The 21,147-nt window shown below is 40.8% G+C and overlaps 4 protein-coding genes across 5 annotated transcripts in view; 2 read left to right on the top strand and 2 right to left on the bottom strand.

The window, feature by feature from the left end:
- Positions 1 to 636: 636 nt before the first annotated feature.
- On the top strand, positions 637 to 10,092 carry LOC139416168 (ubiquitin thioesterase OTUB1-like). The gene is made up of 7 exons (XM_071164516.1): positions 637 to 724; positions 1,511 to 1,578; positions 1,845 to 1,943; positions 2,108 to 2,226; positions 2,373 to 2,457; positions 6,174 to 6,368; positions 9,533 to 10,092. Exons 1-7 carry the CDS (start codon positions 637 to 639, stop codon positions 9,728 to 9,730), a joined length of 852 nt encoding a protein of 283 aa, XP_071020617.1. The 3' UTR covers positions 9,731 to 10,092.
- A 119-nt stretch (positions 10,093 to 10,211) lies between these two features.
- Positions 10,212 to 11,653, top strand: LOC139416169 (citrate synthase lysine methyltransferase). The gene is made up of 2 exons (XM_071164517.1): positions 10,212 to 10,373; positions 10,980 to 11,653. The coding sequence occupies exons 1-2, from the start codon at positions 10,286 to 10,288 to the stop codon at positions 11,651 to 11,653; spliced, it is 762 nt and encodes a 253-aa protein (XP_071020618.1). The 5' UTR covers positions 10,212 to 10,285.
- Positions 11,654 to 11,722: 69 nt separating this feature from the next.
- Positions 11,723 to 17,636, bottom strand: LOC139416170 (ependymin-like). Its single transcript, XM_071164518.1, has 6 exons — positions 17,466 to 17,636; positions 17,142 to 17,176; positions 13,847 to 13,975; positions 13,463 to 13,655; positions 12,659 to 12,752; positions 11,723 to 12,268 (listed from the first exon to the last, which is right to left on the bottom strand). Exons 1-6 carry the CDS (start codon positions 17,530 to 17,532, stop codon positions 12,139 to 12,141), a joined length of 648 nt encoding a protein of 215 aa, XP_071020619.1. The 5' UTR covers positions 17,533 to 17,636; the 3' UTR covers positions 11,723 to 12,138.
- A 902-nt stretch (positions 17,637 to 18,538) lies between these two features.
- Positions 18,539 to 21,147, bottom strand: part of LOC139416165 (alpha-kinase 1) — a 103,806-nt gene continuing 101,197 nt past the window's right edge. For both annotated transcript variants that reach the window (XM_071164514.1, XM_071164513.1), the window contains exons 11-14: positions 20,587 to 20,734; positions 20,217 to 20,379; positions 19,347 to 19,533; positions 18,539 to 19,173 (exon numbers count right to left, since the gene is read on the bottom strand). In XM_071164514.1, coding sequence (XP_071020615.1) covers positions 18,992 to 19,173; positions 19,347 to 19,533; positions 20,217 to 20,379; positions 20,587 to 20,734 — 680 coding nt within the window. In that variant the 3' untranslated portion in view covers positions 18,539 to 18,991. The remainder of the gene's footprint in view (positions 19,174 to 19,346; positions 19,534 to 20,216; positions 20,380 to 20,586; positions 20,735 to 21,147) is intronic.

Below are 21,147 nucleotides of genomic sequence, written 5' to 3'. Positions count from 1 at the left end.
TGATATCTTCACTATTATTCTACAATGTAGAAAATAGTTAAAATAAAGAAAAACCCTTGAATGAGTAGGCGTGTCCAAACCTGGTACTGTACATCAAACCATGATATAATAGGTCATTTTCACATGTGCTGACCCAAGTGTTTTGGTGCTTTTCCATTGAGACTCACTCCCACATCATTGGGTCGCGATTCACCAATTTATGTTAAGCTCTGGCTGGGCCACTTTATGTTAAGCTCTATTGTTCAGGAGTTTGACACTACAGACTTGTGGCTTTGCAAGCTGAAAAGTACCCAGGGCTGTGCTTTGGCTCCCAGTAAGCAGGTACGCTGGAGCCACAGTCCAGTGAGACAAATGTGCTGGGCGGCCCGCTTAGATGAGAACAAAAGTCTGTGTTTTGGGTAAAACACTGGACTAAATCGTCAGTGGAAATGAGGCATTTGAGAAAGAAAAGGGTCTTGATGATTAATATAAAATTGGATTAGCTTTTCACTCAAACACATTCATTGCAAGTATAGAAAATCTAGTTATTTGAGACAGAAAACCAATGCCCCGTTCTAAATATTTGTGATATCTGCATTTATGTGCATTTGTCATAGGGAAATATCCAGCTGCTGTGCTGGGACCCGGAAGTTTAGAATGAGGTCAGTGAGACAGAGGAAACACAATTCTACGGCTAAAATGGCGCAGGAGCAACAGCAGGAAACAACACAGGGAGAGATGGAGGGTGAGTGAAACCACATCAGAACGAAAGATGACCGAAATCTAACCGGCTTCGGCTATCAACGCATTGTTATTTATGCAAGTGTAATGTGATTGTTAGGCAATCTAGTGATAACAGTTGATGGACAAGTTGCCTGCATGAATATGAGAGGGCAATAGGGGAGGCCAAAGCATTAAAATCACACACAAAGAAACGCATTTTCTACCTGTAGTTTTTGGAGGATGAAGGTGATACCACATTATGTCACATATAATGCTTAATGGTATCTCATTCACAGTATATTTTTGCCGGATTTCAATTGGTTGTCAAATGTTTATTGACACCATAACTAAAATAGGATAGTTGGCTAGTTAGCAAGATTAGCTAGCTTGCTAACCAATACATTCAACCTAGTTGTACCTAAAAATATGGTCTGATGTTGATAACATGGTTGCACTTTCACCCCAAGTGAACCAGATTTAATACTGTTGATTACCAATGGTAGACGGATATGTGATGACAAAATTAGCTAAAACCCCATGCACGTTGTCATCAATTTCATGTTGTGGTATAAAGTACGTAACCAACAATTGTTATTAAAAAGTGTGATTTTGCAAATATGCCTCTCATCACTGTGTTGACACAGCTACTCCAATAACCATTATGTAATATTGCTAGTTCCCACGTTAAATTCAGAATTGGGGGTAACTTTTTTTTACAGCACCATTGCACTTCACTCTCTGTGAATGAACTGTCATGTTACTTGTAAACGTCATGTAAACGTCTATGTTGTTGTTTTCTTCTCTCCAGCTGGAGGAGTAAACTGTCTTGCTTATGATGAGGCCATTATGGCACAGCAGGACAGAATTCAGCAGGAGGTGAGAGATTTTACACTTGAATAGGCGTTGATAATATGTAGGCTAAGGTTTTGAATTAGACTGACATAAGTCAGCTGTGGAGAAGGTTTAACTGCACTAGAAATGCATACCTTTACATCACATGATTTTAATCACCCAGTGTTCTTGTTTTATATTGGTTTCTGTAAGTCTATGAGTATGAAACGTCCGTGCGTTAACGTGTGTGTGTGTGTGTGTGTGTGTGTGTGTGTGTGTGTGTGTGTGTGTGTGTGTGTGTGTGTGTCTAGATCGCAACAAGCATCCTTTTAGTGTCAGACAGACAGGAGCTGTCAGTTTTGCAGAGAGAGTATGCTGCGGAAGACACCATTTATCAGCTCAAGATCAAGGTCAGTAAAAGCACACAATTTTTCAATTACAGGATTTGAATCCGCATCACTTCATACTGGTTTAAGGCGAAAGGGTTCCTTACGAACACAAAATCAATCAAGGTTAGAAATGGTGACATAATTATTGTATTTACTCTCTTTCTGTCCCTTTTTTCCCCCCTTAGGATTTACACAAAAAATACTCATATATTCGTAAGACGCGACCAGACGGGAACTGTTTCTACAGAGCTTTTGGCTTTTCACATCTCGAATCACTGCTCGAAGACAGCAAAGAGCTGCAGAGGTAACATAACACTTCCATGGTACATTTAGCTCATTGGTGGTCGGTAACGCAGACTATGTAATACGAAAGATGGATGCAATATGATTAGTGTTGCTGCATTAATTAATAGGCACTGAATACCGACGCAATGTTTTATGTCTCTATAGGTTCAAAGCAGTGGCAGCAAAGAGCAAACTGGACCTGGTAAACCAGGGTTTCACTGAGTTCACCATTGAAGACTTCCACAATACTGTGAGTTGCTTCGATCTCATTGTACACCACATGAACAACAGTGACAGCTCACATGCATGACATACACTGAGCGTACAAAACATGATTAACACCTGGACTTTCCATGACATAGACTGACCCAGTGAAAGCTAAGATCCCTTATTGATGTCACTTGTTAAATCCACTTCAATCAGTGTAGATGAAGGGGAGGAGACTGGTTAAAGAAAGATTTTAAAGCCTTGAGACAATTGAGACATGTGCTATTGAGGGTGAATGGGCAAGACAAAATATTTAAGTGCCTTTGAACAGGGTATGGTAGTAGATGCCAGGCACACTGGTTTGTGTGAAGAACTGCAAAGCTGTTGGGTTTTTGTGTGTATCAATAATAATCCACCCAAAGGGCATCCAGCCAACTTGACAAAACTGTGGGAAGCATTTGAGTCAACATGGGCTAGCATCCCAGTGGAACGCTTTCAACACCTCGTAGAGTCCATGCCCCAAGGAATTGAGGCTGGTCTGGGGGCAACCTTGTCTCATAGATTAGACGTAACATAGTAAATTAAATCCGGGATACTCAATTAGTATGATATGTTACGTTTGGTATGGTTACATAATAAAAGTAGGGTGGTTGGTCAGAGTGGATGGGTGGGCACATAACGCGTAAGTCTAGCATCCCAAAGGTTGCATGTTTGAATCGCGGACAATTTTAGTAACTCTGGAACTACTACTTGCTGTTTTTAGCTACTTTGCAACTACTTAGCATGTTAGCTACCCCTAACCTTAACCCTTTTAGCTAACACTAACAAATTGGAATTCGTGTCATACATTTTGCAAATTTGTAACATATTGTACGAATTGCAATTCGTATCATATGGTACGAATTCCAATTTGTAACATATCATACAAAATGGATGATGGATATCCATAAATTACATTCCATACGAAACATAACAAACATACTAAATACAGTGTCACAGATTTGCGTACAGAATACTACGAAATGCTCTTAGACCAGGATGAGAGGGGGGGGGGGGGGGGGGTGCGCAACTCAATATTTGGAAGATGTTTTGTACACTTTTTGTATACAGTGCATTCGTAAAGTATTCAGACCCCATAACCTTTCCACATTTCTTTACATTACAGCCTTATTCTAAAATGGATGAAATAGTTTTCCCCCCTCATCAATCTACACACAATACCATATAATACACAGCCCATCTGTAAATAGCACAACTACTTCATCCCCATATTGTTATTTATTTAAATTTTTTGCACCCCAGAATCTCTACTTGCACATCATCATCTGCACATCTATCACTCCAGTGTTAATGCTAAATTGTAATTATTTTGCCTCTATGGCCTATTTATTGCCTTACCTCCCTAATCTTACTACATTTGCACACAATGTACATAGACTTTTTCTATTGTTATTGACTGCACGTTTGTTTGTGTAACTCTGTGTTGTTTTTGTCGCACTGCTTTGCTTTATCTTGGCCAGGTCGCAGTTGTAAATGAGAACTTGTTCTCGACTGGCCTTCCTGGTTAAATAAAGGTTAAATAAAAAAATAAATAAAGCAGAACAGTTTTTTAGAAATGTTCACATAAGTATTCAGAACCTTTACTCAGTACTTTGTTGAAGCACCTTTGGCAGCGATTACAGCCTTGAATCTTATTGGGTATGACGCAACAAGCTTGTCACACCTGTATTTGGGGAGTTTGTCCCATTCTTCTCTGCAAATTCACTGAAGCTCTGTTAGGTTGGATTGAGAGCGTCAATGCACAGATATTTTTGAGTCTCTCCAGAGATGTTCGATTGGGTTCAAGTCTGGGCTCTGGCTGGGCCACTCAAAGACATTCAGAGACTTGTCCCGAAGCCACTCCTGCATTGTCTTGGTTGTGTGCTTAGGGTTACTGTCCTGTTGGAAGGTGAACCTTCACCCCAGTCTGAGCTCCTAAGCACTCTGGAGCAGTTTTTCATCAAGAATCTCTCTCTACTTTGCTCCGTTCATCTTTTGCTCGATCCTGACTAGTCTCCCAGTCCTTGCCGCTGAAAAACATCCCCACAGCATGATGCTGACACCGTGCTTCACCGTAGGGATGGTGCCAGGTTTTCTCCTGATGTGATGCTTAGCATTCAGGCCAAAGAGTTCAATCTTGGTTTGTAGTGGGAAAATTACATTTAATTTTAGACATACTATGCTGTTTTCACTCAGAAAATTGTCCATTGTTATATACTAGTGTTTTTTTTACTGGTGAAGGCTTGTCTTGTGACTTAGTGATAAGTCTGGGCGTACAGATAAGAGCCGGGTGTGACTGCAGTATGTGACATCCCGTTTGTATCTGTAGGAACTCATCTGTGTGGAAACTTGCTGGACGGAACAGAAGAATAGTGTGAGCTGTGGTAATGTCAGCTATCTTAATCTGCATAGACAAGCGAAATGCCTTTTATACACTATGTTCCCCACCCCTGTTTGCTCACATCTGCTAACTGCCCCATATACACAGAGGTTGGACTTTTCAATAAAAGCTGAGACTCAACTCTGTTCGTTGGGCTCTTAACTCTGCACTGTTGAGTGGATTGTTAACGGCTCCATTTTTGCAACTCTTATAAAGTTGCTGTTTGAGGAATCTTCAGTCTCTCTCTTCCTTTTGGTTCGAAATTTCCACCACCGGTTTCATCAGACCAGAGAATCTTGTTTCTCGTGTTCTGCGAGTCCTTTAGATGCCTTTTTGGCAAACTCCAAGCGGGCTGTCATGGCTTGGTTTTTGCTCTGACATGTACTGTCAACTGTGGGACCTTATATAGTCAGGTGTGTGCTGTCGTGGAACTGCACCACCACGTCGTGGAAATGACCACCAGGGACACTCTCTAAGTCAATCTTAAATGAATCATCCTTTATTATCAATGCGCTGGAGAGGTTCCAACCAATTCAATGCACCATAGTACACATGTCAATCAGGAGCTCTGCTGGGAAAGTCCCAGAGGTTGTCTTATATCCGTCTCTTCACAGACAAGTTATAGACAAGTTTATATTTGCATGATTTAGCATAATTAATTAATTAATGTTTTTGTTTTATTCGTGTGACCGACCCATACTGGTTCATAACATGTAACAGACCAATACGTCACAAGTATTATTCTCTCTAAGCTGAGACTTTGAAACTGAGATGTCTTTTGTTCTCAAAACAAAGGTCTGGGCATACTGCCAAATTGCAGCTACTGATAGTGAGGATTCTTTCAGTCAGTCACTTGCATGAACATAGAAAACATTTATTAGAAAAGCACATGAATAGAACACAGAAACGAGTTATTAGAAAAGCACAAACATTACAATTTTCAAGCACAGTGCCTTTCCAAATCATGTCCAATCATTTGAATTTACCACAGGTAAGACTGGATGATCAATGGAAACAGGATGCACCTAAGCTCAATTTCGATTCCTATAGCAAAGGGTCTGAATACTTATGTAAATAAGTAATTTCTGTTTTTTATTTTTAATACATTTGCAAAAATGTCTAAACTTTTTCCGCATTGTCGTTGTGGGTAGATTGATGAGGGGATAAAAAAATTAAAATAACATTTTTTTTTTTAGAGTAAGGCTGTAATGTAACAAATGGTGGAAAAAAGGAAAGGGTCTGAATAATTTCCAAATGCACTGTACTGAACATGTTAACTTTTAAGTCAATTGACGTAAAAGCATCAGCAAACTGAACATTATTGTTTATTCTTCCCCTAGTTCATGGACCTGTTAGAGCTGTGTGAGAAGCAGCCAGGACTCAGTGAGCTGCTGGGCTCCTTCAGAGACCAGAGCGTGTCAGACTACATCGTGGTGTACCTACGGTTGCTCACTTCAGGCTACCTGCAGAGGGAGCACGGTTTCTTCCAGCACTTCATCGAGGGGGCACGCTCTGTCAGGGAGTTCTGTCAGCAGGTGGGTTCCTTATGGAACATCAGAGAATAAGGGAGATCTACAGTGCCTTCAGAAAGTATTCATACCCCTTGACTTTTTCCACATTTTTTTTGTTAAAGCCAGAATTCAAAATTGATTAAATATACGCCAGTAGCCCATAATGACAGTGTAAACATGTTTTTAGAAAATGTATTATAAAATTAAATACAGAAGTATCTAATTTATATACAGTACCAGTCAAATGTTTGGACACCTACTCGTTCAAGGGTTTTCTTTATTTGTAATATTTTCTACATTGTAGAATAATAGTGAAGACGTCAAAACTATGAAATAACCAAAAAAGTGTTAAACAAATCTAAATATATTTGAGATTCTTCAAAGTAGCCACCCTTTGCCTTGATTACAGCTTTGCACACGCTTAGCATTCTCTCAACCAGCTTCACCTGGAATGCTTTTTCAACAGTCTTGAAGGATTTCCCACATATGCTGGGCACTTGTTGGCTGCTTTTCCTTCACTCTGTCCAACTCATCCCAAACCATCTCAATTGGGTTGAGGTCGGGTGATTTGTGTAGGCCAGTTTAATTGATGAGCACTCCATCACTCTCCTTGCTTAAATAACCCTTACACAGCATGGAGGTGTGTTTTGGGTCATTGCCCTGTTGAAAAACAAATGATAATCCCACTAAGCGCAAACCAGATGGGATGGCGTATGCTGTGGTAGCCATGCTGGTTATGTGTGCCTTAAATTCTAAATAAATCACACAGTGTCACCAGCAAAGCACCATCACACCACCTCCTCCATGCTTCACGGTGGGAACCACACATGCGGAGATCATTTGTTCACCTACTCTGCATCTCACAAAGACATGGCGGTTGATCTCCAATTTGGAGTTATCAGACCAAACAACAGGTTTCCACCGGTCTTATGTCCATTGCTTGTGTTTCTTGGCCCATGCAAGTCTCTTCTTCTTTTTGGTGTCCTTTAGTAGTGGTTTCTTTGTAGCAAATCAACCATGAAGGCCTGATTCACGCAGTAACTCTAATGAACTTATTCTCTGCAGCAGAAGTAACTCTGGGTCTTCCTTTCCTGTGGCGGACCTCATGAGAGCCAGTTTCATCATAGTGCTTGATTGTTTTTGCGACTGCACTTGAAACTTTCAACGTTTTTGAAATTTTCCTGATTGACTGACCTTCATGTTTTTAAAGTAATGATCGACTGTCATTTCTCTTTGCTTATTTTAACTGTTCTACAGTTGATGTCGGACGTTTACATACACTTAGGTTGGAGTCATTAAAACTAGTTTTTCAACCACTCCCCACATTTCTTGTTAACAAACTATAGTTTTTGCAAGTCAGTTAGGACATCAAGTAATTTTTCCAGCAATCGTTTACACACAGGCTATTTCACTTATAATTTACCGTATCACAATTCCAGTGGGTCAGAAGTTTACATGCACTAAGTTGACTGTGCATTTAAACAGCTTGGAAAATTCCAGAAAATGATTTCATGGCTTTAGAAGCTTCTGATAGGCTAATTTTATTTTTTATTTTTTTTATTTCACCTTTATTTAACCAGGTAGGCTAGTTGAGAACAAGTTCTCATTTGCAACTGTGACCTGGCCAAGATAAAGCATAGCAGTGTGAACAGACAACACAGAGTTACACATGGAGTAAACAATTAACAAGTCAATAACACGGTAGAAAAAAAAGAGTCTATATACATTGTGTGCAAAAGGCATGAGGAGGTAGGCGAATAATTACAATTTTGCAGATTAACACTGGAGTGATAAATGATCAGATGGTCATGTACAGGTCAGAGATATTGGTGTGTAAAAGAGCAGAAAAGTAAATAAATATAAACAGTATGGAGATGAGGTAGGTAAAATTGGGTGGGCTATTTACCGTTAGACTATGTACAGCTGCAGCGATCGGTTAGCTGTTCAGATAGCAGATGTTTGAAGTTGGTGAGGGAGATAAAAGTCTCCAACTTCAGCGATTTTTGCAATTCGTTCCAGTCACAGGCAGCAGAGAACTGGAACGAAAGGCGGCCAAATGAGGTGTTGGCTTTAGGGATGATCAGTGAGATACACCTGCTGGAGCGTGTGCTACGGGTGGGTGACATAATTTGAGTCAATTGGAGGTGAACCTTTGGATGTATTTCAAGGCCTACCTTCAAACTCAGTGCCTCTTTGCTTGAAATCATGGGAAAATCTAAAGAAATCAGCCAAGATCTCAGAAAAACAATTGTAGTCTGGTTCATCCTTCGGAGCAATTTTCAAACGCCTGAAGGTACCACGTTCATCTGTACAAACAATAGTATGCAAGCATCAACACCATGGGACCACGCAGCCGCCATGCCGCTCAGGAAGGAGACGCGTTCTGTCTCCTAGAGATGAATGTACTTTGCAAAAAGTGCAAATCAATCCCAGAACAGCAGCAAAGGACCTTGTGACTTAGGGACCTTACAATTATCTGTATATGTGGGGTACAGAGATGAGGTAGTTATTCAAAAATCATGTTAAACACTATTGCACACTTTTGGGACTTAAGAACATTTTTACTCCTGAACGTATTCAGGCTTGCCATAACAAAGGGGTTGAATACTTATCGACTCAAGACATTTCAGCTTTTCATATTTTATTAATTAGCAAACAGTTCTAAAGACATATCCATTTTAAATGCAGGCTGTAACACAACAAAAGGTTGAGGGGTGTGAATACTTTCTGATGGCACTGTATTGCTGAGGATGTTAAAGGCAATAAGTTAGCGCTCAAGTTGCCTGGAAACCCGACGTTGAATTGCATTCAATTCTACGTCGGGCAGAAATTAGCATTTGAATCAGGAAAGTTTTTTCTCTGCATCTACAAGCCAGAATGTTGAATAAAATGATATTTTCACATACTTTACCAGTTGTCCGTGCGGTTGGTCCTTTTGGCTGTAGGAGTGTGAGACTATATCCACAGGAAAATATAATTGCATAAACTTTTCAAAGCGCTGGTAGTGTGTTCAGATTTCTATCACCGGAAGCAATTATACTTTCCTGTGGATATATTGTCTCATTCCTACTGCCAAAAGGATCAACTTGTACTTTTTCTTGCATATGTACATTCCAGTATCTTCTAGAGTTGCGTAACAAGTCCCCAAACTCAAACACTTTGTTTGTTCTCTGTGTGTTTACTATCAGGAGGTGGAGCCCATGTCTAAAGAAAGTGACCATATCCACATCATCGCCTTGGCCCAGGCCCTGAACGTGTCCATCCTAGTGGAGTATATGGACCGGGGTGAGGGGGGCACCGTCAACCACCACGTCTTTCCTGAAGGCAGCGAGCCTCGTGTCTTTCTCCTCTATAGACCCGGCCACTACGACATCTTGTACAAATAACTACCTGCTGTTTAGAAAATCCCCCCCAATGTCCTTTCCTACTGCTGTAGTGGCAGTGGCGAAATACTTCACCTTCCACACTGATGCATACATGTGTGTTTGAAGACTACACTGTTTTTTTTCTTCTCAAATACCAATCACATTATACAGCCCCCTTCTCCCTCCCCGTCACTCAATATATTCCCTTCATCACAGAACAGTGAATTAATAAAACAAATATTTACCAAAAAAATAGCAGTGGCTCCAGATGTTTAGAGTTGTACAGTTTTTATTTTGTGGTTGTAAATGTTACCAACTTGCTTTTTTTTGTTGGATTATTTTTCTTTGTTACACTGCGTTTTATTAAAGGTATTTACATCTTATTTGATTTGTATGTAAATGTCTCGTTTGTGCTGTTCTTCTGGTATGGTAACCCATGAAATGCTTCTACTGTCATTCCGCATACTTGTTTCCATGGTCGACGCATGCTCAGTTGCCCTCCACTGCGCACACAGCAGGTAGCTAGCTTGCTGTTCAGCAGTGCGTGAGGGAGGATTTCTAGGAGAGATACGAATCATGGCGCTGATTTTAAACGTCCTGTCGCCAAGGAGGTTAGGGAAGTTAATTGCAAACACACGTGTAAGGCACCACTCCAGTCTGACAAGTATGTCTCAATTTATTGGTGTCTTGTAAAATGAGTTGATGCAAACTAACTAACGCATGGCTTTTTAATGCTAGCTAACAGTTGACCTCTATGGTGGCTGCAAGCTAGCTAGCTATCTTACTTGCTATATACAGCTAGACAGTGGCTTGCTCTCTATTGATTCATTGATTTTGGGTGGCATGTAGGCTAGTGCGTTGGACTAGTAACTGAAAGGTTGCCGGGTCGAATCCCCGAGCTGACAATGTAAAAAAGAAGAGTTATTGTAAAAAAGAAAAAAAATCTTAACTTACTGGCCTAGTTAAACAGGTTAAATTCAAAGGCCTTTATTTTTGTATGCAAATACCCCCGTTCAATGATGAAATGTAATTTGAGCACAGGTTGGTCAAGTTAGCTTGTTTGTGCTAATCTCCACAGCTAAGTTTTCGTTAGCTACTATAGCTAGATACTCATTGTCAGTATCGAGCTAACGTTAGCAATATTTTAGGCGCTCTCATTTGTTCTATGAAATGTTATTTTAAGGAAACTCATGAACTGACAAAAATATAATACCGCTAGTATGTCTTTTCTCTTCCTGACATTCACCCTCGTTTGTCCCTACTTCTGTAGCTGAACTTATCAACAACATGGACAAGAAAGCAACATGGGACCGGTTCTACACAGAAAACAGCAAGGCAACCAACTTCAAGAATTTTGAGTGGTTCTTTGGTTTCGACGCAATCCGGGACTTCATCTTGCCTATGCTGCATTCACAGCACAACTCTGATGTCCTACATGTTCTGGACATGGGTTGTGGTACCTCTGCCCTGGGACCCTGCATATACAGATACTCTCCCTGGCCAGTGCAGGTGACCTGCGCTGACATCTCCGCTATTGCTGTGCGCCTTATGCAGGAACACACAGAAACCAAAGCCCTGCAACCTCAGAACACTTCCTCTAAGCTGGACTTCTTAGAACTGGACTGCACTCATCTCCACAAACACTTTGGTTCTGAGAGCCTAGACCTCATTCTAGACAAGGGCACCATAGATGCCTTGCTAAGGTCGAGGGAAGGTGGGGCCAAGGCCAGTCAAGTGCTTAAGCAGTGCCTAAAGGTGTTGAGGGACTCTGGGTCTCTCCTTCAGTTCTCAGATGAGGACCCTGATGCCAGAATGTTGTGGCTGGAGAAAGAGGGCCAGGAGCCGGGGATGATGGTTGCCGATGTGGGGGTGCAGGAGGTGGGAGAGTTAAGGGGAGTAACTTATTACTGCTACCAAGTTACAGCTCATCCTGTAGCACAGTAGATAGTTGTTTGTGTATGTATGCGTAGTCAGGGAGTGAACATCTTTGATGTGACTGTAATAAATAATACATTTCTTGATACAACTGACCAACTTTTATCTAGACAAAAGATGTACACACATTTCTTTCTTTGTCTACACGATATGAACAGAGGTCTTGTGAAGAGCTGTCTAACTATACTATAGAACAATTCCTGTAGACTTTACATTTTGTTCAGAAGGACAGTTCACAGTGCAAGTTTACATTTCCAAGGCCTATATGTAGATAAGGAAAGCAATTAACATTTGTCAAAGGTAAAATGTTCACATGTTACATGGTCAGTACTGGAATTGTTTTCTAATTCATGGTTTAACCCTTTTCTTATACATTAATGAGTTATCCCTTTTTATAATTATTTATAAATTCATTAAAACATTTATCACAGGTTAAAAATAAGCAATGGTTGTGTGAAAATCTCATAAGAAAAGAAAATGAAGGACCTGGTCCGTTAGTTAATGTTTTTAAAAATGCTGTAGAAGTTGGCTGCATCTGCAGTCGCATCCAGTTTAGCGCCCTGACAGAACTTAGGAGGGAAGAACTGCTGGGGGTCATCGATCCCAACAACAATGTTGAAGAAGCTGTAAGTGAAAAGAAATAAACAGAATTATCACATAGCATAATGGATATCTTATCTGTAGATTTAACGAAAGTCAAATCCATGCGTCGGGATAATTATGAAAGTACTAATTAATAATTCATTCAACTTTTATATAGAAATGATGGATTTTGATGATTCCAGAAGTGTCAAACTAGCTACTGAAGACATTCTTTTGAATGTTTTGGAGCACAAAATGGACTGAGGAACTTCCTCAGAATGAGGATATGTAACAAACACTACATAGGCCTACAAGACAATATATTGATGTCAAATATTACTATTATAGCATTGTCAGTAGAGCAAAAACTCAGCCATTTAAAAATAAAAACCAGTCATATTTTACACACTGCCCAATAATATACACACTTACGTTGTAAGCACCCAGCCAGTCTTGTCCGTGTAGTACGTAGTGCTGACAGGTATGCAGCCAAACTCAGTGAAGGTGCTCAACCACTTGTCTTTACCTGAAGATTAAATTGATCAATCAGATAAACAAAATCAGGGAGCAGAAATTTGATTTGAGAACACAAAAATCACCAAACTTTAATTGCCATAAAAAATTTTAAAAAAGGTTGCTAGGAATGATTCTCCCTGACCGAGTCTGTAATACCTACATGTTTCAAGCAGACCACCATAGTGCCTGGGCCCTAGAACACCAAGGTAACCTGCCTAAATGTGGGCAAAGCTGTCAAGAGTGGCTACTTTGAATAATCTCAAATATATATTTTAATTTGTTTAACACTTTTTTGGTTACTACATGATTCCATGTGTTCTTTCATAGCTTTGATGTCTTCATTATTATTCTACAATGTAGAAAATAGTAAAAATAAAAGAAAAACCCTTGAATGAGTAGGTGTGTCCAAACTTTTGACTGGTACTGTACATATTACCTCAATTACCTCGACTAACCCGTACCCCTGCACATTGACTCAGTACCGGTACCCTTTTTTGTATATAGCCTCTATTGTTATTTTATTGTGTTACTATTTTGCCTTTAGTTCATTTAGCAATTTTTTCTTACTTAAAAAAAACTAATTTCACAGTAAAGGTGTTGTATTTCACCTGTTGTATTTTGCGCATGTGACAAATTACATTTGACTTTGGCGTTCCTCAGTAAGAGGAAGCTCCCAAATGAAAGGCAACATTTAAACCAACTGCATGCCATGCCCCTTACCACCAGTTGGGGTTGCACGTTCTCCATACCAGGTGTTGACCAGCAGACCCTGTCCTGGACCAGAGGAGCTCCCTAGGATCACCTGCCCCAGCAGAGCAGCATCTGCAGGGATCTCCATGGGGTGGAAGTCCTCCTTATTCAGCCTCTCCTTCTTACATGTACGGTTCTTGTGGTTAATCGTATACATGACGCCCTGGAAGACGTTGGGGAAAGATAAGCATCTGTTTCATGGCAGGCGTATTGTTTTTGTTGTTGTAGGAAACCATTATTTTTCTAACAATGTAGCTCTGTTTTTATATGAATAAATTGAATGTGCATGACTGAGTTGTGTACCAGTATGTTGTATTGAATACAGGGTTGTTGTTGTGAATAAGTGTTTGTTACCTCTCTGAAGAGCAGAAGGGCATCCAGGCCGAATGTCTTGTTCTCATAAGATCCCATCTCCTTGAAGCGGATACGTTCGCCTAACGCGTCATAGTCGTATTTTGCATATGCATTAACCTTCTCATTTGCCTGAAAGGACAGGAATGTGAGATATATAGCATATACTATTTGCATATATATATTTTTTAAACCAAATTTGTATTTTCTGTTTTTTTCTTCATATACTGTATATACAGTGCATTCATAAAATATTTAGACCTCTTGACTTTTTCCTAATTTTCTTAAGTTACAGCCTTACAGTGGTGGAAAAAGTACCCAACTGTTATACTTGAGTAAAAGCAAGAATACCTTAATAGAAAATGACTCAAGTAAAAGTCACCCAGTGAAATTCTATTTGAGTAAAAGTCTAAAAGCGTTTAGTTTACCTGAGTATCAAAAGTATAAATCATTTCAAATTCCTTATAGTAAGCAAACCAGATGGCACCATTTTCTTGTTTTTTTAGTTACGGAATGCCAACGGCACTCCAACATAATTTGTAAACGAAGCATGCGTGATCAGTGAGTCCGCCAGATCAGAGGCAGTAGGGATGACCAGGGATGTTTGGTTGATAAGTGTGTGAATTTGACAATTTTCCTATCCTGCTAAGCCTTCAAAATGTAACGAGTACTTTGAGTAAAAAGTACAATATTTTCTTAAGGAATGTAGTTTAGTAAAAGTAAACGTAGTCAAAAATATAAATAGTTAAGTAAAGTACAGTTACCCCAAAAAACAACTTAAGTACTTTACACCACTGCAGCCTTATTCTAAAATGGATGAAATAGTTTCCCCCCTCAATCTACACACAATAACCCATAATGACAAAGCAGCTCTTTCTGCAGGTCCTCAAGCTCCGTCAGATTGGATGGGGAGCGTCGATGGCACATTTCCAGGTCTCTCCAGAGATGTACGGTCAGATTCAAGTCCGGGCTCTGGCTGGGCCGCTCAACATCATTCAGAGACTTGTCCCGAAACCACTCCTGCATTGTCTTGGCTGTGTGCTTAGGGTTGTTGTCCTGTTGGAAGGTGAACCTTCGCCCCAGTCTGTGGTCCTGAGCGCTCTGGAGCAGGTTTTCATCAAGGATCTCTGTACTTTACTCTGTTCATCTTTCCCTCGATCCTGACTAGTCTCCCAGTCCCTGCTGCTGAAAAACATCCCCACAGCATGATAATGCCACCCCCATGCTTCACCGTAGGGATGGTGCCAGGATTCCTCCCGACTTGAAGCTTGGCATTCAGGCCAAAGAGTTCAATCTTGGTTTCATCAGACCAGAGTTTGAAAGTCCTTTAGGTGCCTTTTGGCAAACTACAAGTGGGGTGTCATGTGCCTTTTACAGAGGAGCGGCTTCCTTCTGGCCATTTCCATTTAAGAATGATGGGGGCCACTGTGTTCCTGGGGACCGTAAATGCTGCAGAAACGTTTTGGTACCCTTCCCCAGATCTGTGCCTCGATACAATCCTGTATCGGAGCTCTACGGACAATTCCTTCGACCTCATGGCTTGGTTTTTGCTCTGACATGCATTGTCAATTGGGGGACCTTAAATAGACAGGTGTGTGCCTTTCCAAATCATGTCCAATCAATAGAATTTACCACAGGTGGACTCCAATCAAGTTGTAGAAACATCTCAAGGATGATCAATGGAAACAGGATGCACCTGAGCTCAATTTCGAGTCTCACAGCAGAGGGTCTGAATACCTATGTAAATAAGTTATTTCTGATTCTTATTTTTCATAAATAAGCAAAAAGGTCTAAAAAAAACAACTGTTTTTGCTTTGTCATCGTGTGTAGATTGACGAGGGGGGAAAAACAATTGAATCCAATTCTGCATCTGTTGGTCACAGATACCTTTAAAAAAAAGGTAGAGGCGTGGATCATGAAAACCAGTCTGTATTTGGTGTGACCACCATTTGCCTCATGCAGCACAACACATCTCCTTTGCATAGAGTTGATCAGGCTGTTGATTGTGGCCTGTGGAATGTTATCCCATTCCTCTTCAATGGCTATGCGAAGTTGCTGGATATTGGCGGCAACTGGAATACGCTGTCCTACACGTCGATCCAGAGCATCCCAAACATGCTCAATGGGTGACATGTCTGGTGAGTTCAGATGTCTGGTGAGTACAGATATGTACAGATCCTTGCGACATGGGGCCGTGCATTATCATGCTGAAACATGAAGTGATGAATGGCACGGCAATGGGACTCATTGTCTTGGCTGTGTGCTTAGGGTGGTTGTCCTGTTGGAACGGTATCTCTGTGCATTGAAATTGCCATCAATAAAATACAATTTATGTTCATTGTCTGTAGCTTACGCATGCCCATACCATAGCCCCACCATGGGGCTCTCTGTTCACAACGTTGATATCAGCAAACCGCTTGCCCACACAACGCCAAACACGTGGTCTGCGGTTGTGAAGCCGATTGGACGTAAATTCTCTAAAACGACGTTGGTAGAGAAATTAACATAACATTCTCTGGTAACAGCTCTGCGGGACATTCCTGCAGTCAGCATGCCAATTGCACGCTCCCTCAAAACTTGACACACTTCTGACATTGTGTTCTGTGACAAAACTGCACATTTTAGAGTGGCCTTCTATTGTCCCCAACACAAGGTGCACCTGTGTAATGATCATTCTGTTTAATCAGCATTAACCTGTCAGGTTGATGGATTATCTTGGGGCGGGCAGGGTAGCCTAGTGGTTAAACCCGTGAGCTGACAAGGTACAAATCTGTCGTTCTGCCCCTGAACAGGCAGTTAAACCCACTGTTCCTAGGCCGTCATTGAAAATAAGAATTTGTTCTTCACTGACTTGCCTAGCTAAATAAAAGGTAAAATAAAAAATATCTTAGCAAAGAAGAAATGGTTACTCACAGGGATGTAACCAAATTTGTGCACAAAATCTGAGAGAAATAAGCTTTTTGTGCATACAGAACATTTCAGATCTTTTATTTAAGCTCATGAAACATGGGACCAACACTTTACATGTTGCGTTTATATTTTTGTTCAGTATATAAGGCAGGATATCAAGATTTTCTAAATATTTCTAGTATTTGTCAAAATGTTCCGTCTGATGTTATTGTAGTTTACAATTGGCTCCTTAATCCCCCTCCTCTCCCCTGTAACTATTCCCCAGGTCGTTGCTGCAAATGAGAACGTGTCCTCAGTCAACTTACCTGGTAAAATAACAGATAAATAAAATAAATTGCTATGGGAACTCCCATATTCCCACCTACTACGGAGAAACAAACAGACTTACCACTGACAGGGCTCCGGTCAGAAGAGGGGGAGACCCTGAGCAAGGGAAATGTGTTTTATTGGTAACAAGTGAAACATTTATCCATTGTTTTGCTAAACGGCCAATTTAGCCGTAAAAGTGGACTACACATTATAAACATAGAAGAAAATTAATTGCCATCACATTACTTTTACAGCTCTGCTCTGCCTCCAGTACAATGCACAGGTGTTAAATCAGGACTATGCTGTACGCAGGAGCTAATCTTTGACTGGGGGTCAGGCATTCATAACACACTCTTAGGTTAACAACTCAATTTACAATACAATTTCTCTGTCTTTTACTTACTGCACGGATGAGGTGCCTGAGCCAGGCAGCCCACTGCAAGGCACATCAACAACACGAAGGTCCTCATGCTTCCAAATGTCACACACACTCACGCCAACAAACAGACGGGACTGCTGTAGGAGTGCAAAGTCACTTCCTTATAAACAGTACGACACCGAGGCTCCAAATCCTAGATCGGCACAGGTGCCAGGTTTTCAATCTCACCAGAGGCCCAGAAACCCCTGTCCTATGAGACTAAAGAATGTTTCCATGGGCCAGGCTAAGATAATGAACTGTGAAGGCTGTTATCTTATCTTGATAAGAGCCATATAATAATGCGTTTCGTGACAGTACCTGAGCAATATAACTTCAGGATATAGCTGTCTGATCTGAATGAATATGTGGATATGTGGAGTGTGATAGGTCTAAAGATTTTTTTTGCTGTCATAGGTATATTTCTATATTGTTCAACTGTACTTGATCGGTACCTCAACCCCTCGCCCCCACTGTAAGTACTGTATTCTGTTTCCTGTGTATAGCCGTTCAGGGGAGAGGACAAGATTGTGCAAATAACCATTGTTGAAGGAGGAAGCTAGTAAAACATGTAATGGAATAAAACAGGTCACAAGCACTATTAGCACCATCTGTGACACCACGGTCATATGATCCAGGGGGGTGGGCAAGTCACCTGATGCAAAGAACTAGAGCGCCTGAACTTACGCCTAGTGAATATTGTGTAAGTCATTCCGAGTTGTATCCATTAGGGCACACGACTGTAAATGTTTTAAAACAAAATGAGTATTTCTTATTGGACAAATCTAAGTAGCCCCTCCCTGTTTCAGTCAGTTTTCTTCCATTTGGTGCCTAATGAATACATCCCTGGTTCACTCAGCGAGATGTGATCAAGTAACATTGAATTAACAAATCATTTGGCGCCTCATTTGTTTGTGGTGAGTGTCAGGTGCTATCCTGGCTAATCTAACCAGACCAATGGATGTTACTTCCTTGTTTGGTCGAATCAGTCGAGCAACAATCCATCCAGTGTTTGGTCTAGAGACAGGTGAACGGATACACAGTAGCAGGTTCATCTCTCATTTCTGTGATCCGATTTAATCAATTCAAAAGCAATTAAAACAGATCAATGTCAATTTAATAAAACTTTGTGGGCTACAACAGAGCACAGGCCTTAGGTAATAAATATATAAACCAGAGTGGTATCAAGGGTCACAAAAACATTTACAGTACATTGAAAATACAGTACGGCCTGATTTTAACAGAACTGGTTGTGGTTGGTAAACGGGGCAGGCAATTCTCACTTCTAGAAATGAAATCACATGCTACCGAATGTGCTTCACTACACTGCTGTTTTCACCACATGATCAGCCCATGTCTAATAGGTCAGAATGTGCATTGTGCATTGTAGTAGGGGATCGCAATGCACATATTTTAGGCCAAAACAATATGTTGTTCGAGAGTTGTCAAGGAGCCCCAAGCAAACACACACACATCTCTATCTGGAGTAGACGTCACTGTTTTCAAGACGTATGTTACTGCAGTTTGCCCAGTGACAGTAGGTCACAGATACTGTTGCATTCTGGTCCATGCTGGTCCTTTAGGAAATAACTGACCCCCCTCTCAGCGAAGTTGGTGGCACCTTTAGGGGTCCTGAGAGAGTGGATCTGAGGGTCTGTGAGGTACGTCAGCCCCTTCCCATTGGCGGTCACCCACCCTGGGGAAAGAAAGAGAAAAAAAAAGAAAAACATTTAGTGACATGTAGAAAATGTAATGTAAAATGCTGAATTATAAGATTCAACAAATGAACGTTATAGTCACCTGAGACATAGACAGACACACGCACACTGCACACGCACACTGCACACACACACATGTACACGCGCACACCTTGTAGGTCGACAACAACCTCTTGGCATCCAGAGAACTGGTAGGTGAAATGTCCGAAAGCGATTCCATATTCTGACGCCTTGAACCGCTTGTCCACTTTAGTAGTGTTGTTGGTGAGCTTCACAAAGTCCCCCAGCATGTAGGGCTCCACTGTCACACAGTCCACCACCTCATCCCCCTCCAAGATCTGAAACAAAACAAGCAGCTGTCTAAACAGGAGGAAGGTTCACTTCTTCTGAAGATGTGTAAACATGACATTTTACAATACGTTTTGGCAATTTAGTCGACAATCTTATTCAGAGCGACTTACAGTCAATGCACTCAACTAAGGCCGATAAAACAACCACATATCAGTCATAGCAAGTAAAAACAGTCCTTCATAATAAGCAGCTATCAGAAAATAAAAATCCCATCTTTCAATATGACCATGGTGAAGTTTGTTTCTTTCTTTGGATTGGTTTCTTTCTTCTTAGGGTAAAGCACACTCACTGTGTATGAAATGTGCTCTACTTAATTTGATTTGGTGAAGTGTGGCTTTGGCACAACAGGTCCCAATGTTAATTAAAAAAGCTAATCAAATGATAAAAAATATTAGTTGTGTGTGTGTGTGTGTTTGTGGGGGGGGGGGGGGGGGGTCGTCTGGAAAAGTATGGCAATATTTCATTTTGAACGGTGTTATTAAAATGTCAATCACCTCATTGCATAATACATCAGGAAGCTAAGCCACGGAGTACTAGCCTGGGCCCAGACCTGTTTGTGCTGTATAGCCAACTTCTATGGAGTTGCTCAAACAGATCTGGGCCCAGGCTATCAGAGCACTTACAATCACCAATGAATCAATGATTCGTGGGACGTTAGTTAATGCCTTACCAGTAGCACTTCTGAAGGGATGAAGAAGATCTGAGCGGTCACTTTCTCCTTGTAGAGTCTCTTGTTAAACTCTGTCACGTAGTACTGGGCCGTCATCTGCCTCTCCACGTCACTCAGGTGGAACTGAATGCCCTTAGGTTCTAGGTACTCCTTCCCCACATAGCTGAAGGGGGAAATGAAAAACGCGGAGAACATGTTCACGTTAGGGCCCAATCCTAACTCGAGACGGGCACACAATGTTTACTTTTCCAAAACATAAAATCATGCATCGATGTCGATGGGAGACTGTGCGAAAATGTGAGTATCTCTGGAGTTAGGATTCAGTGTTTCTGTGCTGGATTCAATTAAATCTTGATTTATCCCTACTGACCTACTCAGCCTTTCCTCTTGGTGTAGAAACTGCACCCATAATGCTATTCTCTGCTGGCCTTGCTTCCCTATTGGCTCTCCGATGTACACATAGGTCTCTCTGGACGTCCACAATCCAGAGGCCCTGGAGTACTTCAGAAGGAGAGCACCTGGAGAAAAGAACACGTTTTTTTTTTAGAGGTTATTACTACGCAAAATACAATTTTTTACCATGTAATATAAATAACTTGTCATTTCTGTTTTGTAAACTTCAGTGCAACCGGTGTCAAGTTCAGTATGAACCACTGTGTATGCTGGAAATAGTTATGTTCAGAACCGAGTCATTTCCATCACAGTTTAAGGATAGTCGAGTACAAGTTCAAGAAATTGAGCATCTTATGTAACATAATCTTAATGTTAAATAACCTCTATCTGAAGTGGCCGTTGGTGCATTAAACCTTTTGAAAGCATTGAACTGTATGTAAACATTACATTTGTATATTTCATCTTATTAGTAATTAATAATTATTTCAAGTATTTCAAGTTGCCTTTTAAAAACACAAAACAACCATGACTTTACATT

This window comes from Oncorhynchus clarkii, chromosome 9 (genome assembly GCF_045791955.1).
Source record: "Oncorhynchus clarkii lewisi isolate Uvic-CL-2024 chromosome 9, UVic_Ocla_1.0, whole genome shotgun sequence".
Lineage (NCBI taxonomy): Eukaryota > Metazoa > Chordata > Actinopteri > Salmoniformes > Salmonidae > Oncorhynchus > Oncorhynchus clarkii.
Note: the sequence above shows the minus strand (reverse complement) of the source record. Positions and strands in the feature narration are given on the sequence as shown.

Bases quoted from the DNA above. Each gene is read 5' to 3' on its own strand.
- LOC139416168 (XM_071164516.1), top strand. From the start codon at position 637: ATGAGGTCAGTGAGACAGAGGAAACACAATTCTACGGCTAAAATGGCG. The intron at 725-1,510 runs GTGAGTGAAACC...TCTTCTCTCCAG, and splicing joins AACACAGGGAGAGATGGAGG to CTGGAGGAGTAAACTGTCTT. The intron at 1,579-1,844 runs GTGAGAGATTTT...GTGTGTGTCTAG, and splicing joins AGGACAGAATTCAGCAGGAG to ATCGCAACAAGCATCCTTTT.
- LOC139416169 (XM_071164517.1), top strand. From the start codon at position 10,286: ATGGCGCTGATTTTAAACGTCCTGTCGCCAAGGAGGTTAGGGAAGTTA. The intron at 10,374-10,979 runs GTATGTCTCAAT...CTACTTCTGTAG, and splicing joins GCACCACTCCAGTCTGACAA to CTGAACTTATCAACAACATG.
- LOC139416170 (XM_071164518.1), bottom strand. From the start codon at position 17,532: ATGAGGACCTTCGTGTTGTTGATGTGCCTTGCAGTGGGCTGCCTGGCT. The intron at 12,753-13,462 runs GTAAGGGGCATG...TTTAATCTTCAG, and splicing joins ACGTGCAACCCCAACTGGTG to GTAAAGACAAGTGGTTGAGC. The intron at 12,269-12,658 runs GTAAGTGTGTAT...TTTCACTTACAG, and splicing joins ACTGGCTGGGTGCTTACAAC to CTTCTTCAACATTGTTGTTG.